Source organism: Dasypus novemcinctus, chromosome 18 (genome assembly GCF_030445035.2).
Source record: "Dasypus novemcinctus isolate mDasNov1 chromosome 18, mDasNov1.1.hap2, whole genome shotgun sequence".
Taxonomy (NCBI): Eukaryota; Metazoa; Chordata; class Mammalia; order Cingulata; family Dasypodidae; genus Dasypus; species Dasypus novemcinctus.
This window is the reverse complement of record NC_080690.1, coordinates 59900235-59913477: the sequence shown is the minus strand read 5'-3', so window position 1 is coordinate 59913477 and position 13243 is coordinate 59900235. Positions and strand designations below refer to the sequence as shown.

Here is a 13243-nt window from a genome sequence, read left to right as displayed (position 1 = left end):
AGAAGAAATCAAAGGGGAACTGAGAGAGAAAGAGAGAGGAGATGTAGTACCACAAGGGGCAGAGACAAAGAAACAGCAGCAGAGAGGGGACAGGGACAAATAAAGAGCATGAGAGTGAGAGGAGAGACCCGCACTTGCAGAGGGAGGAAGACCTAGAAAAAGGAGCTGGCACAGCACCCACCCTCCAAATTGGGACACAGTTGAGGAACAACTGAGGGGCAGGGGCCCACTTAGGGCCCCACACCAGAGCCAGGTGGAGAGGCTCCGGGACAGAGATCACCACCAGGCAGAGTCCAAAGTCCACCCCAGGCTAGACTGGGCAGCACTGGGGGCTGTGCAGTGGCAGGAGGCCCCACCCTGCCATCTCCCGCTGCCCTCTGCTGCCCTCTGCTGGTCCAGACGGGAAGAACAGTCAGAGACAAGTTGCTTAGACCATCCTTCATTCCCCAAGCCTCTCTGACCACCAGCCTACCCCACTTCCCATTGGGCCAGCTCAGAGGGTGCCCCCAGGGCCTGTAGGTGGAGCAGGTGTCTTGCCCGTGACCTTGTTAGCACAGTCCAGTAGGGCGGTGTGAATGTCCTTGGCACAGGTAATCTGGGCTTTGATGACCGCCAGGTACTGCGGGTAGGGCAGGCTATCAGGTTGGACTGCATCGGGCTTGGTGGCCGTGGGTACCAGTGTCGGAGAGTGCTTGGCACTGTCGCAGCTTTGCGACAGGCACTCATGTGCCAGGCGCTGTGGGTAGGCAGGAAAGGGTGCAGCATCAGCCTTACTCCAGGTACTCCCAACCCCAGCCCGAAGACCAGCTGGTGGCCTGGGAAATCCCAGGGTCTTGCCGTCAAAAACCTGGCCCTACCAATCACTTGCTGGGTGACCTCGGGCAAGTGGAGGCTCCTCTCTGAGCCTTGGTTTCTTCCTTTGGAAAATGGGCTTGGGAAACGGACTTTGGCCCAGTGGTTAGGGCGTCCGTCTACCACATGGGAGGTCCGTGGTTCAAGCCCCGGGCCTCCTTGACCCATGTGGAGCTGGCCATGCGCAGTGCTGATGCGCGCAAGGAGTGCCGCGCCACACAGGGGTGTCCCCCACGTAGGGGAGCCCCACGCGCAAGGAGTGCGCCCGTAAGGAGAGCCGCCCAGCGCGAAGGAGGAAGCAGCCTGCCCAGGAATGGCGCCGCCCACACTTCCCGTGCGGCTGACGACAACAGAAGCGGACAAAGAAACAAGACGCAGCAAGAAGACACAGAAAACAGACAACTGGGGGAGGGGAGGGGAATTAAATAAATAAATCTTTAAAAAAAAAAAAAGGAAAATGGGCTTTACAACGCACTTTGTCTACCTCATAAGGTTAGAACATTTTGAGACCCAGGCCATAGATTTAAGCGCTAACTCATGAGTGTTAGCTACTATCGTTATTACTCTTATGACTGGGTTGTAATGCCAAGCTTGGAATCTGCAGTAACTCCCCCCGCCCCCACCCAGTTGTCTGCTCTCTCCATTCACTGTGTGTTCTTCTGTGTCCGCTTGTATTCTCATCAGGCAGCACTGGGGATCTGTGTCTCTTTTTGTTGCGTCATCTTGCTGTGTCAGCTCTCCATGTGTGTGGCACCCCTCCTGGGCGGGCTGTGGTTTCTTGGGGGGCACCCTTACATGGGGGTATCCCAGCGTCGGCCGGCACTGAGCAGGGGCCAGCTCACCACATGTGCCAGGAGGCCCTGGGTATCGAACCCTTGGACCTCCTATATGGTAGGTGGATGCTCGATCTGTTGAGCAACATTCCCTTCCCAGCAGTCACTCCTTAAACTCCGCAATTCCTATTTTCTCTCACTCATCATACCCTTCAAGTGGCATAAATGTCACTTCAGGTCCCACCTCTGCACTGATGATGCCATATGCCAACCCCAGCTCTGGCCTCCCTTGACATTCCCAGAACCCCTCATAATCTCCCCTTCAACTGTTCCTCATCCTTGGTTGCCAATTCAGGGATGGGCATGCCATTCCAACCAGAGTCCTGGATGTCATCCTGGAGGCCTGCCCATCAGTTCCATGGCCTGTATTCAAGGCCGCCTAACTATCTTTCCCATCTGCCCATCGTCCCTTCTTCATGGTCCTACCCCAGTTGAGCCCAGTCCTAGCCCATCTGGATCCTGGCATGGCTGCCTCTATGGACTTCCAGCCTCCAGTCTCAATCCTTCTAACCCACCCATCATTTGGCAGCCAGAGAGATATTAAAAAAAGTAAATGGGTCCATGTTCTTCTCTGCTTGGAATCCTCCATGGCTCTGGTGTGCCCTTGGGAGTATGTCCGAACTCCAGCAAGCTCCAATGGCTACCATATCCCAGCCAAACTAAATTTCTTAAAATTCCAAAAGGAAATTTAAAGCAAAAGTGGTTCCCTCTGTTTTGGAACACAATTCCACCACTACCAACCCTTTCAGAGACTTCACTCAAAACCCAGTTCAAAATAATAACAATGATAATTCTACAAGAAACATTTAGCATATGACTAGTACCACATTAAATACTCGACATACATGATTTTTTTTTTTTTTTTTGAGGTACCAGAGCTGGGGATTGAGCCCTGGACCTTATATGCAGGAAGCCGTCTCTCAACCACTAAGCCACATTGGCTCCCCTGAATTGGTTATTTTGTTTGTTTGGTTTTTAGGAAGCACTAGGAACTGAACCTGGGACGTCCCATGTGCAAAACAGGCGTTCAACTGCATGAGCCACATCCATTCCCTACTTCCATTAAGTCTTTCCTAAAACTCAACTTTCCAAAGGAAGAACCAAGGCTTAGAGAAGATAACTGATGAACTGGGAATTCAAATTCAGTCTGATTTCAGAAGCTGTACTTTTAGCTGCTTGTCCTCTTCTCAACCCTTGTCCCTCTTCCATTCTTTCAGCCTCAGCTCAGATGTGCTTTCCACCAGTATTCTTCCCTGAGCCCCTCCCCCATAGCTACCCTAGGCAGGGTCAGGAGCCTTCTCTGGGCTTCCACCGTCCCCTGAGTGTCCCTCGTTTTAACCCTGAATTATGTGCCTGTGCCTCCTGTCCCAGACCTGACCCCGCTGCCCATGCCTCCCCCATCCCAGCCGTGGCCCCTCTGCCTGTATATTCTCTGTCCTGGCCCTGACCCCTCTGTCTATGCTTCCCTCAAAGGAGCTTTAAATGCCCTGGACTGTCACTGTTTGGGATATATCTGTCACCCCACTGGACTGGAAGCTCTATGAAGAGCTGTGTTCCTGGCATCAGTTGAAGCACAGGTTTGGCTCAGAGGACATACCCAGTGAATGTGTTGATTAACCGAATAAGGGTTCCTGAGTACCCTGGGGGAATGCAGCAGTTGTGGAACCTGTGGGAGGTCTCTTACCAGGCAGAGCTCCAGCTGGTCACAAAGCGCATAGAACTCCTCCAGGCACTTGTCAAAGCGCTGTATAGGTCCATCGCTGCTCTTTCTACAGCCCAGGAGAAGAGAGTGATTGGGGAATGACTTTCTAATCCCTGGGACACCAGTATCCACCAAACCAAGTTCAGTTAGCAAACCAGGTACAGGCCCGGGAAACCAAAAGCAGGGCCTATGGGATAGGTAGTAGAAGGGCATGGGGCTTGAAGATAGAAGGAAGCCTAGGCACTAGGGGATGAGTTTCTAAGACTGAGGTGGAGAAAGGACACCCCAGAGAAAGAGGGCTGCACTCACTGTCCGTTGTCAATGTTTGTGTTCTGAATCAAGTTCTGGGCCGCAACCTTCATCAAGGTCTAATTTAAAAAAAAAAAGGGGGGGAGGGCGGGATGGAGAAACAGAAAGAGACGCCTTTAGTAGACCTACGTGCCTTCTTTGGATCTACCCAATCCAGGCCTTCTCTTCACTTCTGACGCTTCAGAGTAAAGCCTGCTTCCATCTCTATAGCATTCACCACCCCTATTTTCCCAGAAGCTCTCCTTCACCTGAGGTTTTCATTTCACCACAACCTCCCAGACATCCCTCGGCCTCCTTTGTCCACCAATCACGGCCAGAATCTCAGTACAGACCAGTCCTCTCCTCAGGCTTAAACGACTAGAGCCTGGGTTCTCTTTTAAACTCCCTCCTGCTCGAGCTCCGGCTAATTCCAGGCTCAGCATTTGCGCTGGCCCACCTCGCAGTGTCAATCTGCAGAGCTTTGCTCTGGCTTCTGCCTAAGGCTCCTTCTGACCAAACAGTTCCGCGGCCCACCCTCTTCGTGTGCCAAATCCCGCTAGCTCCTCGCAGCTCCCAGCCAATCACCTGTAGACTCTCCTTCAACTGCGGGATGAGCATCTTGTAGCGTTGCACAGGATCGAAGTCCTGTTGCTGTTGTTGCAGGAGCCCGCTCTGGGCAGGACCCACCAGTTGTGTCGGCGGCTGCGGCGGCTGCTGGGTACCCGACCCGCCAGCCGAGCCCGGACCCGACACACCAGCCGCAGACGATGCGGTTGAAGACTGCTGCTGGGGCGCAGCCATTTTCCTGGCTTAGCGCGCCGGAAGTGCATCACAAGCGCGTCTCCTCCGGCTTCTTTTTAGTGTCTGTAACATCTCCAGGTTCTGTTTGCTAGTTAGCGCTGCCTTCCACACAATTCGGCCTATTCAGCCAAGTCCCACCTTGCATCACTTAGAATCTCAAACCCGATAAGTGGAATGAGGTACTTTTCCACCAATCAGAAGAGAGTTTTTTCTCCCGCTCCGCCCCCTGTCCAGCCGCTCGCCAATCCGGCAGTAGGTCCGATCCGGACTCTATTTCCCCGAAGGCTTCGCGGCCTGAGATGATCTGTCGGGTCCTCAGCGTCTGGGCGGCAGTTGGTGAAGCCGGAACTGCGAGTCCGTCCTCAACGCTGCCTGCGCGTTTTTCGGCGAGTCAGCCGGAGCGCTTCTCGTCAGTCCACCTCCACCCAACCCACTCCCTGCGCAGATTGGCACCAACTCGGGCTCGCCCTTGGATCAGGCGTCCGCGGGAGCCGACACGCCCCTTCGCGTCTCTCCGCGGCGCAGGAAGGACCCCGTCCGGGCCACCGTCGCCTTGTCGCCATGGCGCCCACTATCCAGACCCAGGCCCAGAGGGAGGATGGACATAGGTAGGCACCATGCCGCCTGGCGGTTCCGCTTTCCTCTAAAGTCTCTCCAGGTTTCAGTGCGGCGGGGGGTCGGGCGCCAGTTTCTGTCTACAGTGTCATCAGCGCCCAGGTCTGCCCGTGGCGTCAAACCCTCGGCGTGAACGCCGTGACGTCACGGGGTGCTCACCTTTGAGGATGGGGGCGAGGTCCCTAGGTTCCTTCTTGGATGGGATATTGTTTCCCCTTGTTGTCGAACTCGGGGATTAAGCGCTCTGAGACTCTCTCCAAAAGGGATTAAACTCTTAGATACATTCATCCAAGTGTTCGGAGACCCTTCTTCCAAAAATAATTGAGTACGTGGTCCATTTTATTAAAGTACTTGAAGACATCCCTTCAAAAGGAATTGAGCACTTGGCTTTGCACACTAAGGCACCTGGGAACAGTTTCTCCAAAAAGGATTTAATTCTTGGCTCCTTCCATTAAAGTACTTGGAGATACTCTTTCCAAAAGGGATTAAGCATTTATTACTTCACTACCCTTTTAAAAGCTTGGAGAAGCCCCTTCTACTCTTGTCAATCTGATCCTCTCCATCTTCACTGAATGTGTCTCTCTACCCCACCAGGCCCAATTCCCACCGGACTCTGCCTGAGAGGTGAGGCCTCTTGTACTTTCCCAGGAGGGGTGGGCCAACGGGAGCTGAAAGCACAAGTGGGGCAGTATGGGCCAGTTTTGAGCCACTGTATTCTTAGGTCTGGAGTGGTCTGCCGGGTCAAGTACTGCAACAGCCTTCCTGACATCCCCTTTGATCCCAAGTTCATCACTTACCCCTTTGACCAGAACAGGTGAGACTTGAGAGCAGGGATGGGGATACAGTTCATATTAGAATGAGTCCCTCAGGGGCAAGGTCTACCTGAACTGTTAGCTGCTCTTTCCTCAGAACCTAGAGCAGCACCTAGCACTGAGTAGTAGGGGCTCAATAAATATTTGTTAATGAACGAAACAGTCTCTGACTTTCCACTGGGGAGCCACTCTGGCCTCCAACATGTGGTGTACTCTCATTCTGAGTTCTTCCCTGGAAAAACTGAGCCTCTAGGAACCCGGGATGTGAGGGGTAAAGATGGAATTAGGGGATTATAATGGGCATGTTTCCCTCCCAGGTTCGTCCAGTACAAAGCAACTTCGTTGGAGAAACAGCACAAACATGACCTACTGACTGAGCCAGACCTGGGGGTCACCATCGACCTCATCAACCCTGACACCTACCGCATTGACCCTAATGGTGCGTGGGGAAGCAGGGAGAGCCTGCTCTAGGTGAGCAAAGCCAGGCTTGGGGCCTCCTTGGTGATTCTCCTGCTCCCTTTCTCTCCTCTAGTTCTCCTAGATCCAGCTGATGAGAAGCTTTTGGAAGAGGAGATTCAGGCCCCCACCAGCTCTAAGAGGTAAGGAGGTGCGTAGTGGATATTGGGGGCTGGCTCAGATGGGCTGCCCAAGCAGGAGAGCAGAGGGGTCCTGAGGTGCCTGGTCTTCTACCCAGATCCCAGCAGCATGCAAAGGTAGTGCCGTGGATGAGGAAGACAGAATATATCTCCACTGAGTTCAACCGTTACGGTATTTCTAACGAGAAGCCAGAGGTCAAGTAAGTTGCAGCAGGGAGGGAAGGTGTATACACTTCAGGTTATGTCCAGTCACCACTAAAGGCCTTTCTCTTCATCCACAGGATTGGGGTTTCTGTAAAGCAGCAGTTCACCGAGGAAGAAATATACAAAGACAGGGATAGCCAGATCACAGCCATTGAGAAAACTTTTGAGGATGCCCAGAAATCGGTAACTAAGGAGGGAGTGGCATAAGGGGAGGCAAAGAAAGATAAGACTCTAGAGCCTTCCTTATCCTGTTTTTTTTTCCCGTCCCTGCCAGATCTCCCAGCATTACAGCAAGCCCCGAGTGACACCGGTGGAGGTCATGCCTGTCTTCCCAGATTTCAAGGTCAGTTCCAGGGTGGGAGGCAGAGAGGAATAGCTACACAAGGAGATGGGCCTGTGTGTTCCAGTCTAACTCCAGTGCCCTCCATCTCCCAGATGTGGATCAACCCATGTGCTCAGGTAATCTTTGATTCTGACCCGGCCCCCAAGGACACAAGTGGCGCAGCTGCACTAGAGATGATGTCTCAGGCCATGATCAGGTGAGTGGCCCTGCTAGTCACCTTGGCCTGTTCATCAGTTGCCCCTTTGTTCTTACCCCTCACTGCTTCTTCTCTTCCTCCGACCAGGGGCATGATGGATGAGGAAGGGAACCAATTTGTGGCCTACTTCCTGCCTGTGGAAGAGACACTGAAGAAACGAAAGCGGGACCAAGAAGAGGAGATGGATTACGCGCCAGATGATGTGTGCGTGGTTTAGGGTTAGGTTTGGGGGACGAGAAATGCATCCTCTTTTCTCTCATAGGGAAGCAGCGGGGCTGACCCTATACCTTCATCCTCAGGTATGACTACAAGATTGCTCGGGAGTACAACTGGAATGTGAAGAACAAAGCTAGCAAGGGCTATGAGGAAAATTACTTCTTCATCTTCCGAGAGGGTGATGGAGTTTACTACAACGAGCTGGAGACCAGGTACCCAGTACACTTAAATTCCACGTTAGCCTGGGTCTGTGCTTCTCAAGACCCTGGGACATGCAAGGGCCACCTTGGAGGTCATCTGTACCTAAGGAGTTGTAAGCAACATCAGCAGAAGCCTGCTTATCCAATGTGCGGCCAGAAAGAAAAGCTGTATGTAATGCTGGGAACATTTAGAACTTTTGTGTTGGGTGTACAGTTGCGTTTCAACTTATATTAATGAGATTTCATGTGAAAATAAATAGCTAAAATTTAGAGTACATCCAATTAACGTGTTTTAAATGTAACACTGGGCACCCAAGTTAAAAAAATGTGACTCTAAAATGCTTCCCTGGTAAAGCATGCATGCTTTGCAGCCAGACCCCTCAGGTTTAGATCCTAGTTCTGACATTTCCTCAGCTGTAAGACCTGGACACATTATTCAACTTCTCTGTGCTTTAACTTCATCATCTGTAAAGCAGAAGAGATTCTTAACTCAAGGGTTTAATAAGTTAAAATGGGTATTTAGAATTGTGTCTGGTATTTAATAAGCCCTTGATAAATGTAAGCTGTCATTTTATTAATGTGTATGTAATTTAAAGCAGGGATCACAAATTCTGATCCTATAAGTCAATTGGGAAATGTAAAAAGAAATAAGTTTTTGAAAGGGTATAGGGCAACCAAACTGGTACTTTGGGAGCTATCATCTTGCTCTTTCCCTGCCCCCAAACCCCGAGTTTAATGTCCCTTTTCAATCTTAATATGTATTTACTGTGGCCCAAACACTGATGGGGAAATAAGAACCAAGTCAGACCAGACCCTGCACTGGGGGGTTCTTTAACTGCACCAACTCCACCCACCCCCCACCTTCCCTTGCAGGGTCCGCCTCAGTAAGCGTCGGGCCAAGGCTGGTGTTCAGTCAGGTACCAATGCCCTGCTTGTGGTCAAACACCGGGACATGAACGAGAAGGAATTAGAAGCACAGGTAATAAGCACCATTATGCCCCACAGCACCCATGGGGCAGGGAGGGGAAGGGGGACAGAGGCCTGACAGTGTCCCTTCCCTCTCCCAATCCTGCTGCTTCCAGGAGGCACGGAAGGCCCAGCTGGAGAACCACGAACCTGAGGAGGAAGAGGAAGAGGAGATGGAGACAGAGAAAGAAGCTGGGGGCTCAGGTAAAGCGGAACAGGCCAGACCCTGGGAGTTGGGAGGGTAGCAGGTAAGGAGACTAGTCTCACCCCTCCCTGTTTTCACAGATGAGGAGCGAGAAAAGGGAAGCAGCAGCGAGAAGGAAGGCAGCGAGGACGAGCGCTCAGGCAGCGAGAGTGAACGGGAGGAGGGTGACAGAGACGAGGCGAGTGACAAGAGTGGCAGCGGTGAGGATGAGAGCAGTGAGGATGAAGCCCGGGCCGCCCGGGACAAAGAGGAGATCTTTGGCAGTGATGCCGATTCGGAGGACGATGCTGACTCTGACGATGAGGACAGAGGACAAGCTCATGGCAGTGACAATGATTCAGACAGCGGCAGTGAAGGGGGTGGCCAGCGGAGCCGGAGCCGCAGTGCCAGCCCCTTCCCCAGTGGCAGCGAGCACTCAGCCCAGGAAGATGGCAGTGAAGCGGCAACTTCAGATTCTAGTGAAGCTGACAGTGACAGTGACTGAGTCACAAGGTCTTTGGAGTTGGTGCAGATACCATTATGAGCAGGAAGGTACTTTTCTAGTGGTTTGTGAGCTACTGTGGTTTATTCATTCTCTTCTTATTCTCCAAACCTTTGCTGTTAATAAAGCCAACTTCTCTTTACTTTTCCTCCCAGCCCCTATGGTCTCATTCCACCCAAGCCCCCGATCCCAGGTGATCAAGTTCAGTTAAGGCAGAGAAGTGGAAGGCCACAGGGGCAGGGCCCCTCGGCTTTCCATTAAATGTAGCATGACAAAGATCAGAATTCTGTTTTGTTTTTGTTTCTTTTTTTTTTTTTTTTCCAAAATAAGCCCAGACCATTAAACAAGTGAAACTCCAACAAATAAGTCTTCTCCAACAGCGAGAAAAACTGTACAGTTACTCAAAGCTGATTCTGCCAGTGGGGCTGAGGATAGAAGGAGGCAGGGTGAAATCATGGTGGGAGCTGGGGATGGGGAAGGGGGACTGGACCAGGAAAGTGTCAGGGTCCTGCCCATCAGAGTGGGGCCGCCTGCGTCCTGCGCACTCTGCTGTCAGGTAGGGGATGGGGGGTGGGGGTGGGGTGGGCCAGCTCTTGCCTCCCTTTGTTGGGGAGGGGGTGTCCCTCAGCATCTCCTTGTGCCAGGCAGAGCCAGCTCACCCTGACAGATAGTGACAGGATGGGACCGGCTGGGGGGAGGTGAGGGTCCCATAAGAGGGACAACCTGCTGATTCCAAACAAGGTGGCCCCTGTCCAACCACTTCCCAGGGCTAGTGGGAGGGGACTGGAGAAGCCCTGGGAGCTTGAGGGGAATGAGCAAAGGCACAGAAACATGGAGGGGCCGGGGTGGGGGACTTGCATAGGTTGATGAGTGTGCAAGAGGTACATAAATAAACCTGACACCCCACCCAGCCCGGCACTGGGAGAGGAGGTGGGGACCTGGAGGCAGGTCCCCGGGCCACCCCCACCCCCTGGTTTCCTCCCCCTCCCTGGGCTCAGAGCTGAGGGAGGGCCACAGACCAGGAGGAGGGCAGGGGCAAGAAGGTCCGGGGATGGGTGAGAGTGCGGGGAGGGTGGTGGTTTAAATTTTTTTTTTTTTTTTTTGGTTTTGTTTTTTCCCAACATTTTGTATCTTTAATAACATACACAATGGTTACCAGCCATATTCATAACAAAAGTTATTCATAAAATGTATCTAAAAATAACATTTTTTTTCCTTTTCGATGTGAAAAGCTTGAGGATGTCCCAGTGAGGAGGGGTGGGTTGAGAAGGAAAAGGGAGCTGGAAAAGGGGACCCTGGCTTCCCCACAGTCTGAACCCCCATATACTCTCCTCCCTCTACCTTGTCCTCAGCACAACCCCTCAGTAGGAACAGGGACCAGAGGGTCTGTATGATATGGGGGCTGGGACAAATCTCTGGGCTATGATATAGTGTTCCACTTAAGTGAGGTCATGAGACATGGGGGTGGGGGCGGGTGGGGTGGGGGAAGAAACCAAAAACCAAACAATACCCTTTCCCTTATTCCTTACCCCCAAGTCTCACCAGCCAAGCTGGGAGTGGAGAGGGGTGTGTGTTGGTGGGGGAGGGGGACATTAAGGCAACAGACTTCCTGACCTCACTGGCTGCCCTGGCTCCCCATCTTCAACCTCTGCATCTAGGGGAGCCAGGGCTGCAGGGAATGGGGTGGGGGGTTAGGGGAATCTGGAGGAGGGGGCTCTGCCCTCTCCCCCTGTAAAATTCAGGCTCCCCCTGCCACTGTCTTGGCTCAGAGAGAGGCCCAAGGGTTGTAAAAATGAGAGGGAATGATCAGAGAGAAAAACCGTTAAGAACTATATAAATATGTGTCTTAAATAGGCCTAAGAAATTAATCGTAGAGAACCTCTGATAAAACAGAGTGAAGGGAAGTGAGTGAGAGGAAGGTGGCTCCTGTCCTCAGGAATGGAAGGGGAAGAAGTTGGAGAGGAGAGAAAGAGGTTCTTCTTCTCAACCCCCTCTTCTCCCCAGCTCCTCTCAAATATTCCAGGGAGCAGGTTATCTACCCTGCTTATTTCTCCCCCAATGTCAAACATTTCTGAGCAGCTGTCTGCTCCCTTGGGGAGGGGCAGGTGGTCAGTGGTCTGGAGGAGGCAGGGATGGGACTGGGCCAGGTGAGAAACAAGGAAGGGAAGGAGAGGAGTAGGCAGCCTAGCCAGTCCCTGCCCTCCTTATCCTATCCTGGCTTCTTCCTACCTCCCCAGCCTTGGCAAAGATCCCTCAACGGGCCTGGGAGTGAGCAAGGCATGAGCCAATGTTAAAAGTTAAAAGGAGGGGAGAGAGTAGAAAAATATTAGAACATATGGCTGAGCCAGCCCACCCTCTCGCTGTTGCAGAGAAGCCCGATGGGGGTTGGCCCCGCCCGCCGCCCGGGGAGCCTATGGGTGCGCTGGGCTGTGGGTCCTGTCAGATGGTGGAGGTTTTGTCTGTCCCATCTGTGGCGAGAAAGGGAGGAAGGGAGGCAGATCAGGAGCTGGTGGGAGGCTCGAGTAAAGGTGCTCAGGTAGCCTGTTATCCCAATCAGGCCCTCCCTGGAGTCTGGCCTCCCCTAGGGCCCCCTCAGGATGACTCTGAGTTGCTCAGTTCAGAGATGGAGACGCTGGGTAGGTGGGAGCTGGGTCAGGGGAAGAGGAAATGCTCACCACCCAAGGCGTGTTCTGTCATGCTCAGACACAGAGACTCCAGAGTAGGATTGATCTCCAGGTCAGGCCCAGGGACCGGGCAGTCTGAATGGGAAAGAGGAGAATGGTGAGGACTGGACTGGAGTGGAGAGTAGAGCTGGGAAGACAATGGACGGGGATGAGAATGGATTGGCTTGGGAAAGTGGTTGAGAAAGGAAGTATGCATGAGAGAGGGAGAGAGGGAGAAGGGGAGAAGAAACGAGAGGGAGAAAGAGAGCATGTAAGACATGCACACTAGCATGTGTGCTGATGGAAAAGAGATGTCTGGGCAGAGGAAGAGGACAGAAAGAGACAAGGCCTGGGTTGGGTGTGTCACAAAGCAGGCAGAGAAGACAAAGGCAAAGGCAACTGCAGAGGCAGTGCAGAGAAGGCTTGACTCCCAGATAGGAAGTGACGGGAAGCCTAGAAGAGACTCCCTGGAGCCCACACAGGCTACGACCACTGTTGACAGACTGCACGTTGTCTTGCACAGCCTGGGGATCTCCCCCAGTCACTGGGCAGCTCCCCAAGCTTCCTGACTGGTAATCTGCTATGTACTTGATGCAGGAGCTTAATTAAAACCCTTCTTGTCCCCACTTGGACTTGGGTAGGCTGTGAACCCCACAGGAATGGCAGGCGGGGCAAATAAGGACAGGAACCAATGGGCTTGTCTTTAAACTGCCTCTCAAAAGGGCCTCCTCCATCTGGGAACCAGCTCACCTCCCTGGGCAGACCTGACCCCTCCCCACACTGCTTAATATCCTCCCTGAACTCCTCACTGCCACCCAGAAGGAGTGTGAGCCTTTTCCCTGGGTTTGGAGACCCTTCACACATCGCTCACCACTGTCTTGTCTGAACCCCGACTTGGGCCATGTCAGAACACCTGTCTCTCCTATTTAAAAGAAGAAAAAATATATATGTATTTTTAAACTTGGGCAAGTCACCTTTCTGAGCCTGATTCCTGACTAACAAGATGGGACTAATACAAGAGCCATCACATATGCGGTTGGGAGGATTTGATACGCTAGTGCAGGAAAGCTGCCTGACGCAATGCCCGCACATGGTAAACCGGCAAAAGGAGCTGTTCTCGTTTTGTTGCTCCCGCAGTTCCTCCAGCCCCTCATTCAACGATCATTTACAGATGCCTACTTTGTGCTAAGTCCTGGGTGAGGACAAACATGACAGAGAGGGTCTCTTGCCCTCTATAGACTGCAATCTACCTTATCTCAAGAATTTAGAA

General features: G+C 52.5%; 3 protein-coding genes across 3 annotated transcripts in view; 1 reads left to right on the top strand and 2 right to left on the bottom strand.

The window, feature by feature from the left end:
• Nucleotides 1–423: 423 nt before the first annotated feature.
• Nucleotides 424–4476, bottom strand: MED29 (mediator complex subunit 29). The gene is made up of 4 exons (XM_004481446.4): nucleotides 4261–4476; nucleotides 3697–3755; nucleotides 3370–3454; nucleotides 424–736 (listed from the first exon to the last, which is right to left on the bottom strand). The coding sequence occupies exons 1-4, from the start codon at nucleotides 4474–4476 to the stop codon at nucleotides 494–496; spliced, it is 603 nt and encodes a 200-aa protein (XP_004481503.1). The 3' UTR covers nucleotides 424–493.
• A 521-nt stretch (nucleotides 4477–4997) lies between these two features.
• PAF1 (PAF1 homolog, Paf1/RNA polymerase II complex component) lies at nucleotides 4998–9458 on the top strand. The gene is made up of 14 exons (XM_004481447.5): nucleotides 4998–5084; nucleotides 5686–5715; nucleotides 5813–5905; nucleotides 6221–6342; nucleotides 6436–6502; nucleotides 6598–6699; nucleotides 6781–6886; nucleotides 6978–7046; nucleotides 7139–7242; nucleotides 7330–7446; nucleotides 7542–7670; nucleotides 8532–8637; nucleotides 8741–8828; nucleotides 8910–9458. Exons 1-14 carry the CDS (start codon nucleotides 5038–5040, stop codon nucleotides 9311–9313), a joined length of 1584 nt encoding a protein of 527 aa, XP_004481504.1. The 5' UTR covers nucleotides 4998–5037; the 3' UTR covers nucleotides 9314–9458.
• Nucleotides 9459–10474: 1016 nt separating this feature from the next.
• The window catches only part of SAMD4B (sterile alpha motif domain containing 4B), a 41203-nt gene continuing 38434 nt past the window's right edge, over nucleotides 10475–13243 (bottom strand). Inside the window, exons 12-13 of the mRNA XM_058280232.2 lie at nucleotides 11986–12069; nucleotides 10475–11778 (exon numbers count right to left, since the gene is read on the bottom strand). Of these exons, the coding sequence (XP_058136215.1) occupies nucleotides 11750–11778; nucleotides 11986–12069 (113 nt within the window). The 3' untranslated portion in view covers nucleotides 10475–11749. The remainder of the gene's footprint in view (nucleotides 11779–11985; nucleotides 12070–13243) is intronic.

Bases quoted from the DNA above. Each gene is read 5' to 3' on its own strand.
- MED29 (XM_004481446.4), bottom strand. From the start codon at position 4,476: ATGGCTGCGCCCCAGCAGCAGTCTTCAACCGCATCGTCTGCGGCTGGT. The intron at 3,756-4,260 runs GTGATTGGCTGG...TTTTTAAATTAG, and splicing joins AGTTGAAGGAGAGTCTACAG to ACCTTGATGAAGGTTGCGGC. The intron at 737-3,369 runs GTAAGAGACCTC...GCCTACCCACAG, and splicing joins ACCAGCTGGAGCTCTGCCTG to CGCCTGGCACATGAGTGCCT.
- PAF1 (XM_004481447.5), top strand. From the start codon at position 5,038: ATGGCGCCCACTATCCAGACCCAGGCCCAGAGGGAGGATGGACATAG. The intron at 5,906-6,220 runs GTGAGACTTGAG...TTTCCCTCCCAG, and splicing joins TACCCCTTTGACCAGAACAG to GTTCGTCCAGTACAAAGCAA. The intron at 6,343-6,435 runs GTGCGTGGGGAA...TCTCTCCTCTAG, and splicing joins CTACCGCATTGACCCTAATG to TTCTCCTAGATCCAGCTGAT.